We start from the raw sequence: 12,249 nt of genomic DNA on the forward strand, positions 1-12,249 counted from the left end.
ATAATTACAAACAAAATTAGGACTGTTTCTATTTTTATGCTCCCCACTGTGCGCAACGCTGAGAAGAAATAAGAGAAGAGTCGTATATTTATGTAAGTTGTTATCCAACAGAAAATCTCAGCCTTTCGAAGGAAACTAAAGGTAAAAATATAACTTGACAATATATTTCCTTCTTCATAAATATAATGTTCCAAAGCACGCAGCCTTTTCGTAAAATATCGCCAATAAATTCATATACACCTTACTTTTGCCATTCTCCTCCAAGTTTTACCCTAAAAACTTCTAGCGATTACGCCAGCCCTTCTACCCAATCACCAATCCGGGAGATCCATCTGATACCATAATCCTTTCACCCTCGGTCCAACGCATACATCACGCTAAATTGCCCAAGGCGTTCGAGTATAAAGTCTTAATCATCGATAAAACGATTCGAATAGGTGATATATCCCGCGCGTTCGTTCCTGCCAGCACAGGTGCCTATTACAAGAAATAGAATGGTCCAATAAAGGTTTCCTTGGTCGACGAGACGCAATGGAAAAGCCAACGAAGTTGTTGGCGAATAAGGTGTTCCGGGGACATTACCTCGAAAAAGGGACTGTTCCCGACAATCGAGCTCAACCCGTAACGATCCCCATCGGCAATTTCTTCTCGTTAGGTCGCTGCATCGCTTTCAACGATAAATCCGCGAGCGTCCCGTGAAACACGCGCGGGGTGGGCTGACTTAAATGGACACACGTGTACGTAATAATCCGTGCACACGTGCGAGGAGGAGGCGGCCCTTCGGATGGTCGTCCTCGTCGAGGCAAGGAGAGGACAGGGCTGGTAGTGGTCGCACGATGTATCGTTGTAGGAGTTCGCTAAGTTCCCGTATTGATCGTGTGTCCCCTGTCCCGGGTCGCGTGCGCGCTCCTGGGAACCTCGAGACCACGGAATACCCACGGGAACTGATTCCGTCCGAGCGCGTGTGCCCCCGGCCCGGCTAGCTCTCTCATCTCTTCGACCACTCGAGTTTGCTTCGTATTCATACGGTGAGATGGGGAGGAAGCACCATAGGGAGATAGAAAGAGAGAGAGAAAGAGAGAGATAAAGAGGGTGGCGGACGACTAGTCGACGCAAACCACCAGGCTGGATATACGCGTGTATACGCGCTAATAAACGAAAGTGGAAGCTGACTCACGGCAGCACAACCCTCCTACGCGGGTTAAAAGAGCTGATCAATGCTGGGGATAAGGAGCGAACTCGTACTCCGCAACCGTCACCTTGCGAGCGTGTAACGACGCTTAAGTGACCGATATGACTTCTGCTCGCCCACGCGTGCTTCAATCACGAGATACCGAGGAGGCGGAGAGTTTCATAGGTTGGAGGCTTGAGGGGTGGATTCTGGTTGTTATGAATTTGATGATTAATAAAATGTGAATATGGTCGATCAAATGAAATTTTTAATACTATTAAATATTAAGAACGGAGAAAGCTAATTGAATACGTAGTCGTAAAGATACAAGCGTAGAAGTATTTATTTCAATTTTCTCGGTTATAGTACGTGATATAAATGAGTTTCTGCAGCTACACGCTTGTTTTCTTTCTTTTTATTCATCTTGATTCACTCATTTTACTCATATTATAAAAGTGGTAAACACTAGTGCGCGGTTTTGAGACATCATGCTTATCGGGGAAAGAACTTACATCGTACGTGAATCATAAGACTGGGAAAGTAAATGCCAAAGAATATAATGCAGCAATTTAAAAAATGCCGTCGTCATTTGATAAAGTTCGGTAGTACGGACTGTAATATTCTTTCGCAGCTCCTGTACATTCGTTCGAAAGAATTGCAACGAAATTTGCAACGAAACAACGAGCAACTATGCACGCAGTCGAGGTTCCTTTGAAGCAACTGTTGTATATGTGTACCTGTTTGTGTGTATGCGTGTGTATATGTATGTCTGTAAAGGCGAATTCTACGATGTCGTGTGTTACAAGAGAATCCTTGTAATCTTCTTTTTCTCTAAATTGACTCGAAGCAACTCGTGTTTTATTTTTAATACGTTCGCAGAATGGCATACTGTAGCCCTTTAGATTTCCTACTGTATGAGAAATTGTAACAAGGTAAGGACAAGAACTCAAGACAAATAACTCATGGTACTACTAAACATGAGTGATCAAGTATTCCTTGATAGAGTCTTTATCCCTGGCAAGCCATGCCGCGTTCAATCTGATGGATTCGGCGCTCTGTTGGACCGTTCTTTCGGTTCCCGGTGTCGGGTGGTTCTTGAAGAATTCCTCGACATCTTTGGCTCGTTCCTCGGTAACGAAATTCTCCGTAGTGAATTTCACCAATCTCGAAATCAAGAAACCGCCACCGTATCGATCGAGCAGGGTCTTCCAATTTTCCTTGAAAAAGTCCCAAGCCATCACGCGGCCTTTGTAAGTCATTGCCACCGACATGATAGCAAACACTGTATCCTGAGCTCTGACTTCGTCGCTCATAGCGAAATCTAGAACCTTTGCCAACAAGGTTTCATCTTTGATCGCACCTAGCGCTCTCAGTATTCTGTCTTTCTCTTCGTGCAAATCTGCTTCTCGATAAAGCCTCAACATGGTTTCATAAGTGTCGGCATCACCAACAGAAAGTACAGCCCTGTAAACAGGGCTGCGTAAATCGGCAGCGAGTAGCGTGGTGCCAGAAACGTGCAACTCGAATCTCTTTTTCGCTTCTTGTATAGTATCCTCGTCGTTCAATGCTGCCATACGACCTAGAACAAGGGATCGTAGAAGGGTGTCCAGATGACATTCGTTAGGTTTAGGATCCCAGCCTAGTTTGTTGGTAATGTCGCGCATCAAGTTACGTCCAAACGCTTTAAACGAATCCTCAAAATCCAAATGAGATACGAGGACTCCGATTTTTCCTAGGCTATTGACTATACTAGACCATACAGTGAAATTGTCTTCATGTTGAAACGCTTGCATAAGTTGAAGTACTTCTACGGTAGAAGCATGACCAGCTTGTACCATAGCAAATAGATCGTCCAGTAGACCCAGTCTATCTAAGGGAGGTAACGCGTGATCTTTGACAGCCGGTAACAAGAGAGACAATGCTTCAGGGCTATAGTGAGTCCTGTAAAAACCGATTGTTCCAGGGTTGATCTTTACCCAGTGATCTTCAGGAACGTTTTTGACTCGAAACTCTTTCGTCTTCTCGTCGAACAAAGCCTTAAGTACACACTCCTCTGGATTCTTCGACGTACTTATGCTAATTGGTATGATCCACAAACTGTTTCCGGTATCCACGGAACCATCAGCTAGGAATCTTTCCTGAGACAGAGACAGAATTCGATCACTGCCTTCTTGACGATGTTGAACTCTGACAACAGGGAATCCTTGCTGTTCGGTCCAAGTGGACATCACGCTGCGTACGTCCTTATTGCTGGCTTCCTCCAGAGCGTCCCAAAGATCTCCAGTTTCTGCATTGGCATAGCTGTGCTTTTTCAAGTAGAGATTCATACCCTTTCGAAAATCGTCGTCTCCAATGTAGGAATGCAACATTCGAATAACACATGCCCCTTTATTGTAAGAAATGTCATCAAAAATCTCATCGATTTCAGAAGGGTGACCGACTGGTACCTCGATTGGATGACTATTCTTTAAAGCGTCAAGCTCTAATGCTCTGATGTACGTGTCTGTCACAAATTGAGTCCAAATATCGTATTCGGGAAACAGATGGGCAACGCATAAGAATTCCACAAACGAAGCGTATCCTTCGTTTAACCATAAATGCGTCCACCATTCCATGGTTACGAGATTTCCAAACCATTGATGCGCCAGTTCGTGCGCTACGACTAAAGCGATCCACTGTTTCCGCACAGCGGATGTGTTTTGTGGATCTACTAGAAGACAAGTTTCTCGATATGTAACTAGACCCCAATTTTCCATAGCTCCGGATGAAAAATCGGCAATCGCGATAAGATCAATTTTTGGGAGTGGATAAGCAATTCCAAAGTAGGTTTTATAATATGGCAGTACTTTTGTCGCTACTTCCAACGCGAACTGTCCTTGTTCTTTCTTCGATTTCGGGGTGTAAACGCGTACTAGTACACCATCGCTCGATTTGTCTTCTATGTAATCGAATTCACCAACTACCACTGCTACTAAATATGTCGACATGATTGGTGTCCTCTCAAATACTAAAGTCTCGACCGATTCATTCGTTACCTTGCTTTTAATAGGCTAAAACAAATAAATAAATATTTCTTCTAAAATTATGTATATGTTTAATAATATTAATGTTTATTTAAAAAAGAAAACAAAAGAAAAAATAAATAAAACCACATGTGCTAGGCGCTGCTTACCATATTGGAAAGTGCTGTAAGACCTGACGGTACATTTAGAGTAATATCAAACGTGGCTTTGTGTGCTGGTTCATCCCAGCATGGGAAGCAACGTCTAGCATCTGTTGGCTCGAATTGAGTTACAGCTGCATGTTCAACAGTTCCATTGGTCCTGCAAACACATAAAAGATCCTTGTTATTTTAAAAATGCCAATCATTGCTTACCATATTTGATAAACCAACAAGTGACATATCACGAGGAAGCACAAGTTGTATAGTAAAAGTAGCTTTTAATGATGGCTCATCCCAACAGGGAAAAAGTCTACGAGCTGATGTAGGACATAAATAAGTTACAGCATAGTACTTATTTTGTCTACAAAATGTTAAATTCTTATAATAAATGATAAAAAAAAAAAAAAATGTATAACTCTTATAATAAAATAAATATTTGATAGAATCATATTATTATAATTCTATACAAATTGTAGTACCCAATGTATTTGCTTCTATAGAAACCCTTCATTTTATCATTAATTTCCCCAACGAATTCCAAGCTCAAGTATCCACTTCTACCCATTGGTAATTTTTCTTCAAATACCAAAGTGGCTGTTTCTTCGGGTGAGCAAACTTCGATTTGTTTTGTTGGAATAACTTTTCCATCATTATCATTAAAAATTACGCTCTTTATATCAATGTCCAATGAATTTAAAACAATAGTGTCTGTAGATGACTTGACCTGCAAATATTAAAAAATCATAATTAATAAAGTGACAATAAAATTAAAAGAACGTAACATTTAACATCTTGGCATAAAACATCAAATCAAATATCTTTCATATGACTATCTTATCATGTTCTACTTTTACTAATCATACACATTTTCAGAATTTTAAGGACAGATAAAGCAAGATAAGAAAAATGCCTTCAAATTTACTGTCATTCAAGGTTATATTAGAATTTGTTTTATATATAGCGTATAAATTTTGTGGTTATGTTTGCCATATGGTCAACATTTTTTGTTCTATCATTCAAATTACAAATTTACTAGGAGCCACGTGAATAATTAATATGCCAATGAGTGATCTAGATTGACTGAGCTTACGTCAATGTGCACATCCTCCTTGCCGTCGAAAACAAAAGTTTTCAGATTCGGTGACAAAACGATATTATAGTGGTAAGGCTGAACATCTGTGGGCAGCCGACGAAATGGCTTTTTTTCTACACTTGACATCGCTCGATGTTGAACCGCGATTCGAAAAATCCTTAAATATCGAAATGTCTTAAAACCCGTTTTGAGCTTTTCCTTTTTGCCGACTCACAACGCGAAAGTATGCACTAACACGCAACGCCTCAAACCATCGCAGACGCATGCGCAATATGCATGCTATACACAAAGATGCGAATAAAAATGGAACTATAACTGTTAAAAAGAACAAATCACGTGCTCTGATGTCGCCATGGACGTAAACGCGCAAATTTTGATTTTAATCCATATCCTATATTCTAAAAATTTCAGTGTTACTGTTTTATTCCAACTATATTAATTTTTAATTCCTTAATATTATAATTTTCCTATTTTCATTGAAAACAAGTCGTTGTTTCACTTTTTACTTGACTTAAATGTAAATATTTTGTAAAATTGTTTAATTAACTGTACACGCGCGTCCGTACTTGAAGTGAATTGAATTAGAAAAAGATATAAGTTGCATAATTTAGGTACAGCTAGAATAAACGGTTAACGCTTGCCTATGATTATGTAATATACAGAAAGGAATATTATACTAGGAACTTGTTTAGGTATATTTTACAGTAATGAAAAGTAGATTTTAAATTAGCCGAGTATGTAATTGTGTTTTAAGAATAATTTGTCAATAATATGGCAAATAAAAACTCAATATTTGATATTGCTCGTAACATGAAAACTGACAATATGTAATTGATGACTTTATTTATTTTGCAAAATAAATATAAAAACTCACTTTAAGACTCATATACATATTATTAATTAAAAGGATTACACAATGCAATAAAATATATACAATGTAACTCCAGCACCAAAAGAGTACGATAACGAAATCCAGGTGGGTGTAAACGAACACGTATGAAAATCCTATCGAGTAGCCATTCTGGTTGCATGTTGTATATACACAGGCCAACGTAGATCGGCCAGTTTCAGACTTTTGTCTGTGGCGCGAGGCAGTAGTGGGGCTATGGGAATAGAGAACTTCGTGGGAGAAGTTTGTTCTCGCGGATGAGTTATTCGAGGTAGTGGTGGCGTGCGAGAGCACCCGCCATATATCCAGGAAGTCGCGATAGAGAAACCCGGTTGCAAAAGATATTTGAGATATTTCACTGAATCGAGAACGTGTAAACGTTCAGCGAGGTCTAACCGGGGATAATATCGGCGGAGCGCATAGCACGGCGAGAGCGCACGGCGCGAGATCTTTAAGCGGTGAACGGGAAGACGGTGGTGTGTTTTTCATGGCGATCAGTTCATTAGGAAAGTATCGTACGCTGCCACCGATGTACAAGATACGGGAAAGGTGAAGGAAGTACTGGCCGGACCTGACCTGCCCGAGAGGAACACCACGAAACATAGCTTCTCACATATACACACACACTGTGCGTCACCGCCCATATGTGATGTGTTTCGTGCGTTCGAGCGAATGAGTAATCATGTACTGTCAAGACAAGGGCTCCACCGCCTCCAAGAGCAAAGAGGGTAAGTTGACGCCCGCGAGATCCGACTATCACAGAACTAATTCCCCGGCTGCTCCCCCCCCCTTTTTCATTTTTCCGCAGCCTTAGACCGTGTCCTCGACGCTTGTGTACCGCTTTTCGTTTTTACCCTCTGTTCGTGTTTCATTGCGAATTGAATCGTTTCTCTGGTTTACACATGTGGACTTGGTAAAACACAATCGAGTAGTGTCGGACAGAGTGTCAAAAGTTGCGCGATTATGGGGGCGGACATTAGTCCGACAAAGAGAGACAAAGTGACAGGCGAAGAGAGTGCAGCAAAGCGAGAGGCAAGGAGAGCGTGTCGTTTACTAACGAGAGGGGTGGGGGCGGACAGTATGTATTTCGAAGAGAGAAACGATCATGTACATTCTTGGCGAAGCTTTTTATCGAACTTCGGTCGCGTAGACGAGTTTATCAGATGTGAGATTGTATCAAAGTTGTGCATCGTCACCTCGAGTGCTCTGGATATTGTAGTGCATTTCCATTGCCGCGAAAACGTTACTCGTAGAACCGCGACAGATGCGTGAATGGAGAAAAGTGTTTTTGTGTACGGGGAAGCATGCTGAACACCGTGAAATGAGATGTGGAGTCAGTAGTCATTCTAAAGATTATCAACGTAATTTATCTATCGTTATTTCACACGTTATAACTAAACTTTCTTTAGTTCATTGACCTGTAGTAACAACACATGTGCGTATACGCATGTATGTACATTGTACGGTGTATATACGTTATACATGAGATACACATAAGCATACACATCATGTATTTATGTATGCATATATATATCAAACTTCTAATTATTTGTTGCTTCCTAACAATGGAATTCATGTTTATAGAGCTATAAGATATTTGCTCTTAAGATATAAACTATAGGTTTTTAAAAAAAACTTATCTTATATTTGAAAAAATGTATGATCACTTTCAAATTCTCATTATCATTATGTATTAGCATATCATTGTTTCAATATCATAATCTGCTAACAATTGTTCATGTTATGTATTAATTCATGAATTTAATTAGATATGAATTTTCTTCAATAGAATAACTTTGTCAATGCAGTTGAACAACTGGTGCTATTATCTTTTCGAATTGAGCATACATACTTATATGGTACATAAATTAAGAAAGAATGTCGTTTGTATTTGTAGAAGCAGTTATAAACTCTTCTGCTCTACTATTTCATTGTTTCAACGAACATACTGTTACATGGTGGTAATCTTTACTTTATTTAACAGAAGAAAAAATATTGTTATCTATATAAACAAGATATATTCTTCTTTCTGAAAGAAGTGTTCATTGATAATATTGTCATATATATATAGCACTTTATCCAAGACAAATATATCTTACACATCCCTGCCACTATTAATCATAAGATTGAGGAACACTGGCATTGCACACTGCATGATGTCATCACACATGTAATAGTCCATAATGTTTGAATTATTCTGAGTTTCTTGGTTATATATTATAGTACGCCAATGTCTGAATTTATATATCTTTGTTTTGATTTACAGTTGCTAAAGATTGCGCTTATTATGCACAGGGTCTGTGACAATGCGGGAGAAGAAAGGAGGTGCTCTTAGCAGAGTACAAAAGCTGAAAAAAAGGCTTAGCCACAGCTTTGGAAGACTTTGTAAGTATAATCAAAATTATCTAATGTTACACAACATTGATATATTATGTAAAATACCTTATAAAATAAAAAGATAAGAAGAGTTTAATACCTATTACTTAAATATAGTACTTTTTCATTATATAAAGATAGGTCATAAAAGAATTAATGTCCATTTAGACACTTAAAAGGTTCCACAAATGTAATTTCATTATCATTGATATTAGTTTTGTATTGTAAAATAATATTGCTTATCGCATGTACTTCCAAGTTAATTAAGTAATTGCTACTCTGATCTTTATTTACATTTTTTACTTTATCTATTTCTTATATTGAATTGTATAGTAAAGATTGATAAAAAATGTTTTTAATATTAGTTTCTCAATATTATTGGTTTGTCTATTTTAGCAATATCAAAAGAAGAGGCTGATGATGCTGCAAACAGGGGTCAACTGCCATATAATGGCTATTCCGAGGAGTTCCTAGACCGTTTAGAACCAAACGGCAATATACCTGCAGATAAGGATCGTCGTTATGGTAAGTGCAAAATTTATTTATTATAAAAGAAAGTATTATATTTTTTATAATATATGGTATGACTATAAATAGTTTAACGAATAACTCTATTTATCAAACTAAGTTTTTATAGTGCACATTGGCACTTATCAGGAAGCTACATACCATCTTTTTTTTGAAGTCATAACATGTTAAATAGATAACTGTTATGAAAAACATTTACATCGGGGTTTGATATCTGTGGTAAATATTTGTTACTTTAGTAGTTAATAGAAACCAGTAGTATTATTAAATTGACTCATTAAAATGTATTGTTTACTAAATATGTATTGCACATACACTAAAATTTTTATGTATTAATAAAATATTGAGGGATTATAATTCTACGTGGATTCCTGTTGCTGTTATTTTAAAGAAAGTTTTAAGGACGAAATTGGATGTCATAGAATGGACAGGTGTGGGCGACCATGAGAGAGTGCATCGGCAGCTTTCCGTTTCTAGTGATTCCAAGCTTCTCGACGAGGATATACGTGAAGAAGCGAGAGTAATCTTAAGACCTCGGCGTCCACCACGACCCAAGTCAGAGGTCTTCCTTGGGCCAGATCCACCTCCTAGAAGAACCAAGAGATTTTCAGCATTTGGGGTAATGCCAGGCTCATATTTACTTATATTCTTTCAACATTTTAGTGTTAACAAGTGTTTATGTTTATATTCGCAGGGAGATTCTCCTTTCGGTAAATCCGAAGCTTATATAAAACTGGAACAATTAGGGGAAGGATCGTATGCCACAGTGTTCAAAGGCTATAGTCATCTTACAAATCAAATGGTGGCACTTAAAGAAATTAGACTACAAGAGGAAGAAGGTGCTCCATTTACTGCCATCCGCGAGGCAAGCCTTCTTAAAGAATTGAAGCATAGCAATATCGTTACTTTACACGATATAATTCATACGCGCGAGACTCTTACTTTTGTTTTTGAATATGTTCATACTGATCTATCGCAATATATGGAGAGGTATGGAAGCGGTAATGGTGGTCTAGATCCACGAAATGTTAAACTATTCTTATTTCAATTATTAAGAGGATTGGCGTATTGTCACCGCAGGTAAAAGCACGCGTACATATAAATTTAAGATTTTCGAGTTTAATATTAATAACTAATTTATCGTATGTTAATTTAGGAGAGTATTACATAGAGACGTGAAGCCGCAAAACTTGTTAATCAGTGAAATAGGAGAACTTAAACTAGCAGATTTTGGTTTAGCGAGAGCTAAATCTGTACCGTCACATACGTACTCACATGAAGTTGTGACATTATGGTACAGGCCACCTGATGTTCTTTTGGGTTCCACAGAGTATTCTACCTCGCTTGATATGTGGGGAGTAGGTTGCATATTTATGGAGATGTTGACTGGTGAACCAACATTCCCAGGTGTACGCTGTACGTACGACCAACTTGATAAAATATTCAAAGTATTGGGTACTCCTACTGAAGAAACTTGGCCTGGTGTCACACACCTGCCAGGATATAAACCACATAGACTGGGATTCTATCCTCCACGAAAATTGGGTCTTTCATTTCCTAGACTCTATGATATTGCCGAAGGTGATAATATGGCATCGTCGCTTCTGCAGTTAAATCCGGATCAACGGATTGGAGCTGAAGAAGCGTTAAGGCATCCTTACTTTGCCTCTCTTCCTAGAAAACTATACGAGTTGCCTGACGGTAAGTTCAGTATATTTATTAAAAAAATATATATTTATCTTACTGGAACTGTAATTTGTCATTGATCGGATATTATTTCTTTACAGAAGTATCGATATTTAGTGTTGAAGGTTGTCATTTGTATACAAATTCGAGGCACGGGTGTGCAGATTCGCGTCACACAGCCCTTAAGACTTGAGGTTAAAAGTAAACGTAAAGAAAAAAAAAAGTAAATAATAAGTAATTCCCAAATTCACATGTTCAATGAAACATTCATTCTCATACAGATCAAATTCACACAGGCAACATGCCTTAATTCACCTACACGTTATTTCCACGCGCGTCAATCGCTCTTTCTCAGGGCTGCTCTACAAATTCCAATCATCGTTCACACACATGTTGATATGTGCACACACAAACATGAACACATTCATATACATAATTGCGACATTCGTATTTTTGTTTCCTTTTTTCCTTTCTTTTTTCAAGACTAGTACACATGTATCAAATGAATTAACGAAGATAAATTATTAACTGGCGAAGAAAATACGAAAGTAAGCTATCTGTGGCTAAATGAAGTAAAACGATTTTATGAGATTTGCACGCTCGATTTAGAAAGCAAAAGCACGCACGACCCATCCTCGCACTTCGTCCAAATACTAGATTTAGATTGATACCAATCAAAAAAAAAAGTACTACACCGCCTTGTGTCTCTTGATCCCAATCTGAGTGAAGTCTGGAGATGGCGGTTTCTGGTTAGAAAAAATATAATAAAATAATTATAACTTAGAAAAATTCTGGAAGACCTGTAATACTTTATATGAATTTTATGCTGTTTTTGACTTTACCGTTGGTTGCTGAGACAGTTGAATATATTGGTATATAACGAAAAAAAATCATTGTTCGAATTAAAACTAGTTGTTAATTATATGACGTGATGATAGAAAATAAATAGAAGTTTAAGAAAATAAGATATCAATACGAATCAAGTGTCGTAGCTACCAACACCAAGAAACACGGCAAGACTAACGAAAAAAAACTCATCGTTGATGATATCGACGGTAGTGATCTAGTTGTAAGAATTAATATTAGCATCTAGGGTCGATCAAAGTTCATTATCGACATTTACAAAGTAGTATCTATCAGTGATAGTAAAACAAGAACGAAGTAATAATTATAGACGTAATCAAATCCAATTTGTTCAATCGCTCATATATTTAACAGCCAATGGTGCTTGAACGAATTGTAGGAATAAAATGTTAATAATTTCGTATTAGTTATTTAGAATGGACCGTTCGGCCAATCTTGTTTCTAAATGGTTTTCGATGACCATATATCTAAACGAACCA

General features: G+C 38.0%; 2 protein-coding genes across 11 annotated transcripts in view; one reads left to right on the top strand and one right to left on the bottom strand.

Annotated features, from left to right (window-relative positions):
* Eip63E (cyclin dependent kinase Eip63E) overlaps nt 1-11,654 on the top strand; it is a 77,594-nt gene extending 65,940 nt beyond the window's left edge. Inside the window, exons 1-7 of one of the 9 annotated variants that reach the window (XM_069114626.1) lie at nt 6,487-7,044; nt 8,583-8,701; nt 9,089-9,217; nt 9,616-9,839; nt 9,915-10,300; nt 10,377-10,921; nt 11,008-11,654. In XM_069114626.1, the coding sequence (XP_068970727.1) occupies nt 8,623-8,701; nt 9,089-9,217; nt 9,616-9,839; nt 9,915-10,300; nt 10,377-10,921; nt 11,008-11,099 (1,455 nt within the window). In that variant the 5' untranslated portion in view covers nt 6,487-7,044; nt 8,583-8,622 and the 3' untranslated portion in view covers nt 11,100-11,654. Of the gene's footprint in view, nt 1-6,486; nt 7,045-7,178; nt 7,678-8,582; nt 8,702-9,088; nt 9,218-9,611; nt 9,840-9,914; nt 10,301-10,376; nt 10,922-11,007 lie in introns of those variants that run through there. The other 8 variants (XM_069114607.1, XM_069114635.1, XM_069114643.1 and 5 more) reach the window with 8 other exon arrangements.
* On the bottom strand, nt 1,491-6,033 carry Psa (puromycin-sensitive aminopeptidase). 2 transcript variants are annotated; one of them, XM_069114579.1, is made up of 4 exons: nt 5,425-6,033; nt 4,814-5,058; nt 4,548-4,695; nt 1,491-4,221 (listed from the first exon to the last, which is right to left on the bottom strand). In XM_069114579.1, exons 1-4 carry the CDS (start codon nt 5,551-5,553, stop codon nt 2,143-2,145), a joined length of 2,601 nt encoding a protein of 866 aa, XP_068970680.1. In that variant the 5' UTR covers nt 5,554-6,033; the 3' UTR covers nt 1,491-2,142. The 2 variants fall into 2 exon arrangements, with proteins under 2 accessions (XP_068970680.1, XP_068970672.1); XM_069114571.1 differs by lacking the exon at nt 4,548-4,695 and adding an exon at nt 4,344-4,494 and having other exon boundaries at nt 5,425-6,028.
* Nucleotides 11,655-12,249: the final 595 nt, after the last annotated feature.

This window comes from Bombus flavifrons, chromosome 1, assembly GCF_040668555.2.
Source record: "Bombus flavifrons isolate JBK064 chromosome 1, iyBomFlav1_principal, whole genome shotgun sequence".
NCBI classification, from domain to species: domain Eukaryota; kingdom Metazoa; phylum Arthropoda; class Insecta; order Hymenoptera; family Apidae; genus Bombus; species Bombus flavifrons.